At 40.2% G+C, this 15,617-nt stretch overlaps 1 protein-coding gene across 1 annotated transcript in view; it reads left to right on the top strand.

Moving 5' to 3' along the window:
• The window catches only part of LOC144265677 (uncharacterized), a 58,913-nt gene extending 47,195 nt beyond the window's left edge, over positions 1 to 11,718 (top strand). Inside the window, exons 23-28 of the mRNA XM_077818515.1 lie at positions 2,027 to 2,179; positions 2,917 to 3,084; positions 6,614 to 6,711; positions 8,954 to 9,088; positions 9,945 to 10,056; positions 11,060 to 11,718. Of these exons, the coding sequence (XP_077674641.1) occupies positions 2,027 to 2,179; positions 2,917 to 3,084; positions 6,614 to 6,711; positions 8,954 to 9,088; positions 9,945 to 10,056; positions 11,060 to 11,218 (825 nt within the window). The 3' untranslated portion in view covers positions 11,219 to 11,718. The remainder of the gene's footprint in view (positions 1 to 2,026; positions 2,180 to 2,916; positions 3,085 to 6,613; positions 6,712 to 8,953; positions 9,089 to 9,944; positions 10,057 to 11,059) is intronic.
• Positions 11,719 to 15,617: the final 3,899 nt, after the last annotated feature.

Below are 15,617 nucleotides of genomic sequence, written 5' to 3'. Positions count from 1 at the left end.
TGATAAATGCAAAATAATGCACATTGGAGAGAAAATATGAAACTAGTTTTCCACCTTACAGGATTCTGAATTAACTGTATCAAATCAAGAATGACCTGGTTGTCATTGTGAACAGCTCAATTAAGAGCTCTGTTCATTGGGCTGTTGAGGACAGAGAAACTAACAAGATGCCAGGCTGCATAAGGAAGGAGATGGAGAATGATAGTGAAAATATTACCATATCTTTATATAAATCAGTGGTGTGTGGCCTCATCTGGAATATCATGTGCAGTACTGGTCACCCCATCTCATAAAGGATGTTGCAGAACTAAAGAGGGTGATAGTAATGATCAAAGGCGTTGCTCTTAGGAAGAGAGATTGAGAAGAATGAGATTGTTTGCATAAGAAAAGAAACAAATAGGAGGGAACATGATAAAAGTATATAAAATAATGAATGGTATACAAAAGTAAATCAGGGGCTTCTGTTCTCCCTTCTCATGCCCCAAGAACAAGGTGAAATTAAAAGGTGGCAAATTCTGTTTCACACAAAATTTAGTTAAGTTGAGAAACTCATTGCTACACTCTGTTATTGAGGACAAAATACTTAGCAAAATTCCAAAAGGGATTGGTCATTTATATAGTTTACAAAAACATCAAGAGCTATAAATATTAACAAATGTTGGAAGGGATATTAAACCTCATGTTTCATGGTGTAAGCCAATCTCTAATTGTTGGAAATCAGGCAGAGACCAGATGTGAGGGGAAAATTATCCCACATGTGTCCAATGCAAAGTTTCTTACACCTTCCTCTGAAGTATCTGGTAGTGACTGCTGTTGCAGACAGAATACAGAACTAGATGGACCACGGATCTCATCTAGTCTGGTAATTCTTCTGTTCCTTAGATCTTGTGTATGAACAATAACGATCTAAGGAAAAGTGTGATTTTAACCTAATGTCATCTTTGATGTTTCTGACCCAAAGGAAAGTTGGAGTAGGTTAACCTTCTAATTTGGCTAATGACAATAAGAGTTAGTAGCCAAGATTAAGACTATTGTATGCTAACCATTTCCGATCATCAAATCATGAGTAATATGAAAAACATTCTAACAGTGATGATTGCTGGAGTCTGGAACAGTATCCTGAAGGAAGTGGTAGAAGGCCTATTGCATGATTATATATATGTAAAACTGGTACTAGAAATGATAGGTAGGACACTGCCCTACATTGTTGGAGTTGGATAGGATTGTAGAATAGCAGGCCAAATAGAGGTGGACACGGCTCAACTTCTATGATACAGTGTAATGAGTGATGGTATATTTTTGTAAAGGGATACTGTCTGCTTTAAATGCATACTTCCAAAATAACCACCTTTCTTTATCAGTGTTACTAAAAACGGATAGAACTTTAAAAATGCTTTCGTTCATATTCTGCGTCTTGCTTCACTTAAACACTTAAAATCAGTGAAGTTAGTCTCATTTGTTTAGAGTCATTTTCTCTTCATGTTCTCAGTGTCGCAGTGGGTGGATTGGAAACACCAGTGGGATGTTAGTTTGTCAGTGTTCCCTAAACATTTTTGTGTTGAACCCCTCCTTACACATAATAGAACCTGTCTGTGCCACACCCGAGAGCAGAGCCATGGTCAGGGCTGGGGCTGTGGTCAGGAGTCGGGGCTGAAGGCCACAGCTTCGGCTGTGGTTGGAGCTGTGGCTGGGGCCAGGAGCAGAGCTGTCACTGGGGGTGGGGCCAGAATGGAGTTGGGGGCAGAGCGGGGCTGGGTGGCACTCCCTCCATGCCCACTCCTCCCAACCCCCTGTGGGGTTGGCCTGGGCCCCCTTGCGGGGGTAGGGGGGAGTGCCCCACAGTTTGGGGACCACTGGTTTATGTAAATAAAAACAGTTTTCATTGGAAACTTGGGACAAGCTTGTGAAAGGGAAATAATAATGGGACTGTAGACATCACTGATTTAAAATGTGTGTTAAAACAATGGATTATATATCATTATCAATTTCTGTAGATTTAACCTTGATTTTTTGGGTGGTGTTTAAGCCATTAGAAACAGCCACTCTGGTCAGAAGTACGAACAGTCCTGAGCAAGTGAAACATCTTTTAGCTGAAAGGAGCCAGCTTCAGAATGAACTGCAACGCTGTCTTCAGGAGATGCACCAGAGGGAGCTGCGTTTCCAGCAGATGAACTCAAAGGTAGGGAAGAAGATAGCTGTGACTCCTCTGGATAAATGTGGAGCATAGCTAATGTTAATATAGAAATATTTTCATCTACCTGAATCTGGGAAGAGGACATATTTAATTTGTGTACTGTGTGTTTATATTACTACAACATTAGATCACACAACATAATTGGCTCAGAGTGGAACTGATAAGCTAAAAATCTAGAATATCTTTGAACTATAGCTGTTGTTTGACTGAGACAGGTCCACTTGACCCCACAGTTTGCAATGCAGAAGTTGCAGCAAAAAAACTATATCACATTCAAAGCAAAAAAGACTACAGTTAAGACGGGATCAGTGGAAATTCCTCCACACTTAGTACAGTATTTGAGCCATATTGTGTCAAATTTTCAAAGTACCTTAAAAATGCATCCATAAAATCAGCAGGTAAATCCAGTTGCAATTATAAATCAGGCAAACATGTATTCACAAGCAGTTGTGTGTGAAGTTTTCTATCTTGCACCATTTTGTGAGCAAAACTCTATTTGTACATGTATGTTTATAGATGATCTTTGGAAAAGGATCCCTTTAAAATCTTTCCTTTGTTTTCTTTTGAAAATTGTCAACCTGTGTCTTTGCCATCACACTGTCTGTTGATGCACGTTTTTCAGCCTGTATACAATTGCTCTTAACTATAAATCTCATCTCTACAGTATATCTCTTTAGAGAGAGAATTCTTAGCTCTTGTTTTGAAAGGCTGAATTGTTTCAGGTAATCCATTCAGTAGAAGAGAATGCTGTATTGTCTGCCCAATTGAAGACAGTATCCCAGACTCTAAGAGAGAATCAACTGCGTTACACTGATCTGCAAAATCGTTATTTCAGACTTGAAAGGGAATACCAGACAGTGCAAGTTAGTTCCTTCCAAGATACTGCTCAGGTAAAGTGAACATAGTAAGGTTTTTTTCTCTCTGCTATCTTTTTAGTCTCATGACCCAACTCCTGATTTTAAAGGGTTGTGATCTTTCCTAGTTCTCCTCTAGTGCAGAGGTGGGCAAACTACTGCCCACGGGCCACATGGCCTGCAGGACCCTCCTGCCTGGCCCCTGAGCTCCTGCCCCAGGAGGCTGTCCCCGGCCCCTCCCCGCTGTTCTCCCTCCCGCACAGCCTCACCTCGCTCCACCACCAGAGCAACGCTCTGGGTGGCAGGGCTGTGAGCTCCTGGGGCAGTGCAGCTGCAGAGCCCGGCCTGCCCCAGTGCTCTGTGCTGCGGGGTGGTGGCAGCGGAGTGGCCCCGCTCCAGCTGGGCGGTGTGGCTGTAGTGCTCCAGGCAGCACGGTAGGGGGGAAGGGAGCGGGGTGTGGAGGGGTTTGGGCTGGTGGTCAGAGGGCAGGGGTGTGGATATGGATCGGGGCGGGAACAGGGGGTTGAATGGGGGCAGAGGTCCCAGGGGGGCAGTCAGGAAGGAGTGGGGGTTGGATGGGGCAGCAGAGGGCAGTCAAAGGACAGGGAGAAGGGGTGGTTGGATGGGGCAGGGGTCCCGGGGGGGGGGCAGTAAGGAATGAGAGGACGGGTTGGATGGGGCGGTCAGGGGACAGGGAGAAGGGGTGGTTGGATGGGGCAGGGGTCCCCGGGGGGGGCAGTAAGGAATGAGAGGACGGGTTGGATGGGGCGGTCAGGGGACAGGGAGAAGGGGTGGTTGGATGGGGCAGGGGTCCCAGGGGGGCAGTCAGAAATGAGAGGAGGGGTTGGAGGGGGTGGGGGTCCGGGTGCGGTCGGGGGGGTTGGATGGGGCAGGAGTCTTGGGGGGGTGGTGGCAGATAGGAGGTGGGGGCTGGGCCACGACCCCCTCCCCTAACCAGCCTTCCATACAATTTCCAAAACCCGATGCGGCTCTCGGGCCAAAAAGTTTGCCCGCGCCTGCTGTAGTCTTAATATGATGTAAACAGCTCATATGGTATTGGTATTTTTGCTGATTCATGTTTCAGTTATGAGGTAAGGAAAATAGCGCTCTTGTTTTTGTAGCGATATGCAGCTTTACTTACGGTCACTGGAACTTGATTTCTCTTGTTAGGGTGCACAGATTTACTTGTCTTTGTAATTGGAAACTGTTTCCATGCTACAGACAGTTTTTTGTTTTTTTTTTTAAAACGAATGCAAGTTCTGTCTCTGGAGTGTTTAAAGGAATGGATCCTATGATTTTTATCTCATTTAAAGAGCAGGCTGCAGCAAGTCCCCTGAAAAGCTAGCTGCCAAATAGGTGACCTGTGTGGGAAAGTGGTGGAGATGATGTTGATAAAAGCAATGTTGAAGGAATCGTACACTTAGCCTCTATTGCACTTGTATCATATCATGGATCATCTAAGATCGATCTTAGAATGAGCACTATCATAGCCAACTTCGGCTAAACTTACCTATGAACGTGCTAATGTGTTTTTGAGCAGTGTGACATGCCATTTCTGATCAGTCCCTTTGGCATTCTGAAGAGGCCTTCATTTTGCATTGGGATGTGACAAAAGTAGATAATTGGATAATGATGTCTGGGGCTCTAGCTTTGTCACAGTAAATTTTGTAAGATGTTAAGGGTAATGCTTAGGGAAATTATGAAAAGTCAGATCTGTTTTGTGCTAACTGAACGACATTTGCAGAGCCAGCCTTTTAAATTTCTTTTTTGATCAACATGTTGGTACCCTTTGTCATCTTTTGCATACATATATATATATTGGGACATTCAAGGTACCCACGGTTGTGAGGCAACTCCCCACTACCAGCCTTTAGCATGAAGTGGTCTTGTCTGTGCCTTCTGTAGCTCAGCTCCTTGAAACTAACATTCTTTGGCAACGCAAGCACCTTGCTGTCTCTGTGCTGGCTAGGGATAGGCACCCGCCAACCTCTGGTGCTCAGAGCATTCCCTGCAGTATCCAGCCCTGAACCCTGGACACTCACAGAAATTACCAGGTTGCTATCTCAAGGGGCTAGAGTACACAGTGGCTTGTTTGTCAACTGAGGATCAGCTCGTGAACATCACAGCGGTGAGATATATTTATAATGAAAACAATCATAAGTTTATTATCAAAAGCTAAGATTTTAGAGAGCGCGAGTAAGGATAATAACGGAAACAGGTTACATATAAAACAAATCAATATATGCTTTCTAGAGACTAAACTTAACTTTAACAGGTTAACCGTCTGTCTAAAGAAGTCTGTTCTCACCTAAAGCAGTCTCCCAGTGTTTCCAACCAATATGGCTGGGAACCTTCTTTCATGAATGCAAAAAAGCTCTGTTCGTTTTTGTTTCCTTGGTGAAGGAGCAAATGGTATCTTTTTTCCTTCTCCTTATATCCCCCAAAGTCCATTACTTTTGTTCCCAGAGTAAGGATGATCCCCTGTGGTTCATTCTCTAGTTTGCTGACTCCATGTTGGTTTCATGTCCTCATGTTGACATTGTATGCAAATGGGGCTTCCTCTGTATTGACCTACAATGCTTAATTTACTTGTGAACTGAGGCAGGCAGGCGAATATACATGTTTTGTGTGGAAGAAACCTGTTTGTAAACTTTTCCTTGATTCACACATTTTTACAAAACCTATTTTGTGTGTGTGTGTGATTTAGAAGTATATTTTCTCTTGTGTGTGTCTGTAGATGTCCATGTGCACATATAACTTCTTACATGTATTTGTACATGAATCTCACACCAATATTAATGACCATTGTGATCTTGGCTTTATTTAAGATCTCAAATGATATTCTTAATAGACAACTGCTACGAAAGCAGTGTGCTAGGTGTAGTTAGATTGTCAGACCTGGTAGGAGTTGCTGTTATAGAACAGTGAACACTTTGCCAGCTGTACCCGTAGGCCTCTTTCGCACTTATGACGTTTCAGTTCTTCTGCTTTCCTGTTCTTAACAAACATTGCCTTAAAGCTTTGAAGGGTGCCTTACCACGATCTCTCTTTTTTTTTTTTTGAACTAGTCATCCTGCACTACCTTGCTGGTTTATTGGTAGGGATCCCTTAGTGTAAACCCACCATGTCTGTCCTTTTGTGTGTCTACGGTGTGCTGCTGATCCCCTGCTCACTGAAGGCCTTTCTTTGGGGGTTGTTTTAAGACTTTCTCTCTCAGTTTTGTAGAAGTGTTCAGACTGCTCACTCACCCCATTTATTTATTCACATGCAGAAATCCCCGGAGGCTAAACAATAAATGTGCAAATGGAGGTCATGGAATCTTTGAGTCTTGTGGCTTGCATAGGAAATGTCCTCCTGGCAGCAAAAAAAAAGACTCGGTTTGTGTGTACATTTGGGACGTTGTAACCCCAGAATTTGAGGATTAAATGGCACAATATCAGATACAAACACCACTAAGTTGTGGAACTAATTTTTTTCAACTGGCAGAACAGATTTTGTAACTGGAAACATGGTCATCAGGTTCTTATTTTTTAAAAGTATTATTTTAATATTTTATATTTTCTAGGCTGAAACTAGAGCAGAAGTTCCCCCAGGAGCTCCGCAAGAGAGAGCTGCGGTTATTGTTGAAATAGACAATATGGAACTAAATGAACTCAGAAAAAGGTCAGGATTGATGACATCAATTTATGATGGTTTTTTTTTTCTTGTTTATGCCAATGCTACTTCTGGTCTACTGCTTCACACTCCTGTTTTTGTGCAAGGCTGTTTTTGGAAGATAAAATTGATGTTTAAGAAAGGGAATGTTTACAGTGAATTTATCAGAGAGGAAGGATGGTCCAGTGGTTAGGGTGCTGACCTAGGATATGAGAGACCCAGGTTCAATTTGCTTCTCCGCCACGGACTTCCTGTGTGACCTTGCCACCTCTGTGCCTTGTTCTCCATTTGCAAAATGAGGATAATAATGATTCCCTATGTCTCAGGGATGTTTAGGATAATTACATTAAAAAGATTGTGAATCATAGGACTAGAGGGACCTTGAGAGGTCATCTAGTCCAGTCCCCAGGTCTCATTATTATCTAGACCATCCCAAACAGGTGTTTGTCTAACCTGCTCTTATAAACCTTCAATGATGGAGATTCCACAATCTCTGTAGGCAATTTATTCCAGTGCTTAACCAGCAGATTTTTCCTAATGTCCAACCTAAATCTCCCTTGCTGCAATTTAAGCCCATTGCTTCTTGTCCTATCCTCAGAGGTTAAGAAGAACAATTTTTTCTCCCTCCTCCTTGTAATAACCTTTATGTACTTGAAAACTGTTATCATGTCCCTTATCAGTCTACTCTTTTCCAGACGAAACAAACCCAATTTTTTCAATCTTCCCTCATAGGTCATGTTTTCTAGATCTTTAATAATTTTTGTTGCTCTTCTCTGGACTTTCTCCAGTTTGTCCATATCTTTCCTGAAATGTGGTGCCCAAAACTGGACACACTACTCTAATTGAGGCCTAATCAGCGTGGAATAGAGTGGAAGAATTACTTTGCGTGTCTTGCTTACAATACTCATACAGAATGATTGCTTTTTTTGCAACAGAGTTACACTGTTAACTCATATTTAGCTTGTGGTCCGCTGTGACCCACAGATCCCTTTCCTCAGTACTCCTTCCTAGGCAGTCATTTCTCATTTTGTATGTGTGCAACTGATTGTTCCTTCCTAAGTGGAGTACTTTGCATTTGTCCTTATTGAATTTTATCCTGTTTATTCAGACCATTTCTCCAGTTTGTCTAGATCATTTTGAGTTATAATTATAAGCACTTTGAGATTTATTGATAAGCGTATATAAGAAATAGGAATTATTAAGAGTGTAATTGAATTAGCGGTCTTAAATGTGAAAAAAAATTGAGGTATATTTGGTGATATTTTATTTTTAAAACCAGACCTGTCGTACTCATGTTATGAGTGACTTGACTTTGACTCCGATTCAGTATTACAGCTGGGCAATAATGGATTTTTCAGTTAGTTGGTAATTCCAAAAAATGTACAAAATGTTTTGGTTTTTTTTTGTTTTGTTTTGTTTTTTCCCCCAGGTCAAACTGAAAAGGAAATTTTTGAAACTTCTGGGAAATCAAAACAATTTTTTTTTTTTTTTGAATCAGGTCAAAACTGAGCATTTTGCTTCAATTTTGGGGATTCTGACGAGCTAAGGAGAACTAGATTCACAGAAAGGCTAGGGAAATGAGGAGGAGGAGGAGTCCTCCCTTGTAATCTTTAGGCCAGTGGTTAGGAATCTTTCTTGGGATGTAAGAGAAACCCAGGCTTGATTCTTCCCTTTGCCTGATGTGGACAAGGGATTTGCAGTTGGGTCACAGGAGAGTGCCTAGCCACTGGACTATGGGATATTCTGGTGTGAGTCTTTCTCAGTCTCTCCTGTGGAAGTTGTTCCACTGTTCATAAATAATTAGTCACTGGAGCAGGGACATGAACCTGGCTCTCCCACTTCTTTAGAGAGTGCCCTAACCACTGTGCTATAGAGTCATTCCCACTCTTTTTCCCTGGCCCAGTGACCTAATTGCCTTATGCCTTTGTGACTCTAGTCCTCCTTTGCTTTTGTCAAAATACGTGAAATCAGAAAGAGAAATTTTGAGTCTGGTCAGAACAAAATATTTTAACATTACAGAAACATTTTGAGTGTTTTGGTTTGCTTGAAACTATTTAGCAAACTCCACATGAATTTGTGATTAGTTTTGGGTAAGCCGAGACTGGTGAAATATTTTTACTGAAAAATGCAATCTCTAGTTAGCATACCTGAACTGCTGTAATAGATGCAAGTAAATTACATAAAAAGATGATCAGGAAATTTAATCTTCCTTTCTGTACCTAAATTGATTTAGTATTTGCATTTGCCATAGGCTTGCAGAGACACAGCAGCAGTATGATTCAGTGCAACAGGCCCTGTTGCAACTGACAGAAACGCTGTCAGAAGAAAGGAGTAGGAGAGAAGCTGCAGAAGATGCCTTAAGACTCACTGAGGAACAATGTAAAAGGTTGGAGATACTTGCACAATATTTTTCCCTTTTCAGACCATATGAGCCAACCATACAGTTGGAGCCATGCAGCAAACCCTTATGTTCACAGGGAATGTCTTTGAAATGAGCAGGCGGGGGAGCTCCACATGGGCACAGTGATTCATTCCTATGGATCTAATTGTAGCATCAGGGCCTAAATGACCAATTGCAGGTTTTTTCCTCTTGGAAGAAAGTAAGAATTTTCCTTTTGAGTTACTGTGGCTGATGTTAATACTAAGTGTCTAGTGTGTCTAAAAATTTTAGCTTGAAGTTTTTATTTGTTGCTTGCCACTGTTCTTTAGTGATGTTAGTGATGAAAAATGTTGGATTTTCGTGGCTAGGCACAGAACCAGTTTGACAGCAATGAAAACTTCTACCGCAAATTGCTGGGTCTTTGTGCTGATCTAAATTAAAAAATGTCTACCGATTTCCTAGCTGAACTCACTAGTCAGTACTGTTTTCTCCCCTTGAATTAGCAGAGTATTCCACGTATAACAGATTTTATACATACACTCAGAGAGATAAAGTCATATATTAATTACATCCAAATAAATAAAATCACCATCCTAATTTGAGAAGTACTAAACAATCAGCTAGAGAGAGGAAAAGAAAGTTAGGGTTAGTATGAATAAGTAAAACATCCAGAATCAAAAAGAGGAAACTGAAAAAGACATGACAAATAGTTTCCTTTTGTTTTCTTTACCAAAAGCAGTAAGCACTAGTTGAGCTGTACAAAAGAATGTTTCCGTAGGTAGATGATAATTGATAATGGTATTTCTAAAGAGTAGATAACTCAGTAATGTTTCCCCCTGCCTTTTCAATTTCTTTTCTCTAGACTTGAAATGAGTAGTTACAGCTCTGTACCTAGAGAATACACTGTTCAGATGGAGTCTGAGGAAAGAGAGGCTTTGATCATCAATCCTAGCGAACACATTGTTGTACGTAAGGTAAGGAAATGTGTAACCTTGAAGAAATTCTGAGTCGTAAGTTGCCTAAAAATGGGTGCTCACACTGTACACCTCCAGTCGCAAATGGCTGAGAGAACGGGGAAGTCTTTTCTCTTCAAATTCTTTTAATTAAATCATATTTTTAATAAATAACCCAAAAGAATGGAGCAGTAAACTACAAGTGCGCTGAAATGAATAATAAAAGAGTAAAACTGCGAACAACTAAACACATTGGGCCAGATCCTGAGCTGGTACAAATCATCATAGCTCCTTTGGCTTCATTTATTCTAGCTGAGGATCTGCCCATTGTATGTGTAAACATTCCCAGGTGAGTGGTTGCTGTTGTAAATATGTGTATCTGGAGGTAGCCTTTTCAAGGGATGAACTAGAAGAGAAATATTACAGGTTTGTGGGAATGTAATGAATTTACTGAATACATTTTTGAATCAAACACCTGAAATCGGCCAGCATCTCCCTCTGTACTAAAAATCAGACATCTAAGATACATCTTTTATAGTGCCAGAGATCATGGTGATGGGCATACCCTGGAGAGATGCATATGTGTACGTTCAAAATGTCAGTAAAATATTGAAAATAAAACAGTATGTTTGACTTTACCTTTCAGTGTTATGCGGTGTTATGGATGGTAACCTGTACTTTCATGCAAATGTCAATTAAATAAAATGTATACCGTTTATGTATATTTTGGGTGTATATTGGATATTTACATGTATTATATAAATTGTGTGTGTGCATATAATTTTGTCTGTATCTCTGCTCTGTGTATGTAATTAAATATTACACTCACCCTGTAGCCTCTTTCCCCTCCCCCCCATATCTTTTGTAACTGCTCCATTCTTTTCCCCACGAATCCCTTATTTTAATGCCATGTGTGCAGACCCAGTTGGAAGGATTACAGTACTTCACAAATCTAGAGTATAATGAGAGCTTCTCTTGCATCTTTTCTGATGATTATTTATTTGAAGTTGTTTGTTTCCTGCAGATGAAAGGAGGAGCCCTTTCTTTCAAAAGATGGCTTCGAGGGCGAAGCCTTTACTGCTCCAAGCTGCTGACCTCCAGAGCAAAATCCCGCTATTTATTCCTCACATACTTGGTGACACTACATGTTGTTGTTTTTCTGTGCCTCACTGGCATTCTCTAAATGCATCGCAATTGCTGGGTAAATTATTTTCTTCTAGATAATGGTGTGCCAACTCAAGATAATGGACTTTTCACATGCTGTTGTTAAACTATGCACTGGACACAGTTGTATATATCCTCATTACAATATGTGCATTTTGAGCTTCTTGTAAGAAGTTTTTGTATATCACGGTTACTCCAAAGTTGACTTGAATTGCTCCTTAACAATGGAATATTATATTTGCTAAAGAGAAGATATTCCCCTTCAGTGCAACCTATAAAAAAACTGCTGCATTATATTGTTTGGGAATATATAATAATTGAATACTATTGAATTGGGTTGTAAATGGTATCTTTTCTATATACATTTTATTTTAAGAAAATTACAATATAAATTTTAAAGGAATATCAACTATTACTGTTTATTAGCTTCTTGTAAAGAAGCTTTACAGAGTGCAATAAAAGAAAAAAGCTGGATTCATTGTGGGTTTCTCTACTGGAAATAAAACTTTAAGAACTGAACTCTGCTCTGTGGGTGTGTGAAGAGTAAATACCTGTAATTGTCTGTGTTATTGCTAACAGGATGCACAATTTTGTAATTATATTAACGAGAAAAGGCTGACAGCTAACAACAAGGAGAACTTTGACATTAGGAGTTTGAATATAGAATCAAAATTAAGACATTCCTCCTTTTGCTTTTAGCCAGATCACATCACTTCAAATGGCAGTTGCTCTAACCTATCTCAGTTAGCTGAATTACTGTTATTTTTTTCTTGTTATACTAGCTTCTGGCACCCCCAGTCAGGATCAGGCTCCACTGCACACTTAGGAGTCGCATCCCTGTAGGGCTCTGGATTCCTGGCTTTTGAAGTTTTCTTATGTTCTCTTAAACCTTTCGATAAATAGGTTGTGTTCATGCACACATTTCAGAACATTTCTTCTGATTCAGTTAAGTGAGAAGCACATAAGACATTTTCAAGTGAGTGGTGCGGAGACATACTTTCAGCTGTTTTCTGTATGAGCATAATGAAGCATCTTGTATAAAAATATGCATGCTTTGTTATAATGTACACTGAAGTTGAGTGAAATTTTCTGAGTCCAAAAATATATTTATTTTTTTGTGAAGAAGAGAGACTGCTGTTAATGCTGTGACCTGATGATTACTATGTAATGGAGTTTTGCATTATTTTACCAGTGATTTAAGCTGTAACACATTATCTGTAGCAGAGTAGTTCACTTTCTGAACCTGTTTTTAGCAAAAAACAGGTTCCTGTGTATGAGAAATGTAAATGGGACATGAATATCAGTTGAGGCTTTAGCTAGGATCACAAAAGTCCTTTAATGTAGTATTCCATGCTGATGTTAAAGTTTTGGAGATGTAGTTTTTTAGACACTGGGTGACCCATCAAAATCAGATTAATTTCTTTTTTGACAAATATGATTCTTTTTCTTCAAGTTTTACCACCAAAGGCTGCTGTCCTGCTACCTTTTTGGCCGTTTTTCTTCAGTTCATTAAACGTTCTTATCTTTTCATCAGATACATTATGCTGCTTGCTCCATACGTTATTTATAGAATCATTTTTAATTAGAGCCAGAATAGGATATTGGTGCACTTTCAATCAGCTTGATAGTGATAGCAATTGTATTTGTGTTTGTATACACTCTAATTACATATGACACACAATACAGGTTTCAGAGTAGCAATACAGGTTAAAGTTTCAGTGAAAGCCAGAAAACTAATTAGCTGAGGCCATGCTTTTTGCCATACAGAAATATTTATCTGATCCAGAAGAGCTATGTTAAAGACGTGATTCCCATTAAAAGAGCCACATTAGAAAAAGGTTAGCTGATCAAATGACGTTGTTGAAAAGGAGTAAATTGTGGTCACCTTAACTTTCCTCATAAGGATCACAGAGGAGTGCTTGCAGTTGGGGAAGGCTGTCTAAGTGAACTCTAACTGTGATTTGTCAAATTCTGGGGTGCATTTCAGACCAGTGAGAGATTGTCACTGTATTACAACCATGAGTGCCCCAAAATGCTTCTGCTCCCTGCCTGTGCGGGGGGGACACAACCAGCATGCACTTCATGTTCTGTATACTGTACACCTGACTCAACACTTTGAATCCAACAGCCTGTCAGCAGTTATCACAAACACGCTCATGTCTTACCAGACTCGGTTAATATTAGCAGTGACCCCAACACACTCCCAGTCCCCAGTGTTCCCAAAACCATGGGCTCTGCAGTGTGCAGCCCTCTCCTGGACAGCTCAGAGAAATAATAGTTTGCTTATTCCTTTAAAGAGACAAAAGAACATTGTAGCTTTCTAACTTACAACTGGGTCAGATGCACCCTTCCTTGTAAACACTCCACTGCATAGTAAAAATAAAACAAATTTATTAACACTAGGACATAGGTTAAGTGATGCCAAGAAATAGAAGTAGGGAAGGTTACAAGCAAGTAAAAGTGAAAAAGCACGTCTAAAGCTTAATCCAGCAAGGTACAGGGTTTGTTTAAGATGGTTTCTCTCTCTCTCTCTCTCACCAATCTTCCTTCTTCCCACCCCTGGCTTTCCCTCAGTTAGTATCTTCCTCAGAAATACAAGGTGCTGGCTTCCCTTGTCTTACTAAATGAAATATCTGTATAGGTTTCTTACCTATATTCCATTTCCAGAGATTTAAAACTCCTCCCACCCCCATTAAAGGACCCATCTTCCTCAGCTTGCAAGAGCTGTGTTGCCTTATGTTGGTGTAATGATAGATAACTTGGGGGTTCTCTGCCCGTCCCTGTATAGTTCAGTAAACCTTTGAAAAGCATATCTCTCAAAGTTCATTGACCTTGCTTCAAGAGGGAGGATAACCTCATGCTCCTCTTCCCTTGTGGTCTTTCCATACCCCTGCTAATTTATATGTAAATTGGGCTTCCACTGTTTAATTTCTTTGGAGTCAGATGACGTGACAGGTTTCAGGGTGGTAGCTGTGTTAGTCTGTATCAGCAAAAACAACGAGGAGTCCTTGTGGCACTTTAGAGACTAGCAAATTTATTTGGGCATAAGCTTTCGTGGGCTAAACCCACTCCATGCATCAGAAGATGTGACATTCCCTCCTGTCTCCGAGAGACCAGTTTCTCCCTTTGGGTAAAAGACTGTAAAGCATAATATTAATAAGCATTCATTATCCCTTACGTAGAGTTAGTACATACAGTTCACATTGTTAATCAGTAGTGTGTCATAAGGTTTCATAAAGGATCAGTGAATTTTTATAATACAATAATATTGTATAAGTCAGTTGATTCTATTGTTTATCACTTTGAGGTTCAGCCCTCTGTCTTTATAGGCCGATGTATATTTTGAAAAGTAAAATGGAGACCAGGCTTCTCTCTCCTGCTGAGTGTAGATGCCAAGCTGTCTCCTCCCATGCTTGCTAACCTGATAGCTTTATTTACCTAATATGTAAATAGACCTTCATTGTCTCTGCCCGATGTCCGGACTGCTCAGAGAAGCAGACTTACTCCTTTGTCTAGGGCAGACTTGTTTACTAGCTGCCCCTGATATGTCTGGTTTAAACACAGTTTAGTCATAGTTCTACCATATATCCATAACTCATAATACCCATTGCGTACATACATCATGCAAGAATATTAATGATCAGTGAATTTTCCAATGACATGACATCTTTTAGATACCTATAATGAGTGTGTCAGGCCTGACGAGTTACTGACCAGAGTAGTGAGCTACAAATGAGCCTCTGTGACACAGTGATACTTAAATGGTCAAAAGAAAAGGAGTACTTGTGGCACCTTAGAGACTAACAAATTTATTTGAGCATAAGCTTTCGTGAGCTACAGCTCACTTGAAGTACTCCTTTTCTTTTTGCGAATACAGACTAACACAGCTGCTTCTCTGAAACCTGTTAAATGGTCAAGTTGACTGAGATACATTTAGGACTTACTTGATCCTCCTTTCCAAGTTTGGCACTGCCATGCATATGTGGGTTTAGAAATCCTAGGAAAAAGGCCAGGTTATACTTAATTGTGTGTTGTTGTTTTAACTTTGTCATTAAATGGCTAACCCATCTTTGTAGGTGCCAACACAAGAAAATGTATCATCTAGTTGATAAAAGATCTGCATGCATGCAAGATTTCATAAAAATCTCTCAACTAGTGTGGACTTTGCAATACCCAGGATTCACAGTCAAATTTGGCCTGTGTAGCTGTAATGCTCTTGTCTTCAACTTGCTTTCAGCTTTTTGCTGTGGGAATCCTCATTTAAAACCACTTGTCTAAATTACTTTTGATTTAGCAATACTTTATAGACAAGCAGAACTGTCAGGTTTCTGGTGACATAAGTGAACTGAGCAGCTTTCCTAATCGTCTTCAGAAATGCAGTATGCTGTGAGTGCAGAGCATTCATGAGATTATTGTTG

Source organism: Eretmochelys imbricata, chromosome 6, assembly GCF_965152235.1.
Source record: "Eretmochelys imbricata isolate rEreImb1 chromosome 6, rEreImb1.hap1, whole genome shotgun sequence".
In the NCBI taxonomy this organism is placed as follows: Eukaryota; Metazoa; Chordata; order Testudines; family Cheloniidae; genus Eretmochelys; species Eretmochelys imbricata.
The sequence above is the reverse complement of the archived record's forward strand: the minus strand, read 5'-3'. Positions and strand labels throughout refer to the sequence as shown.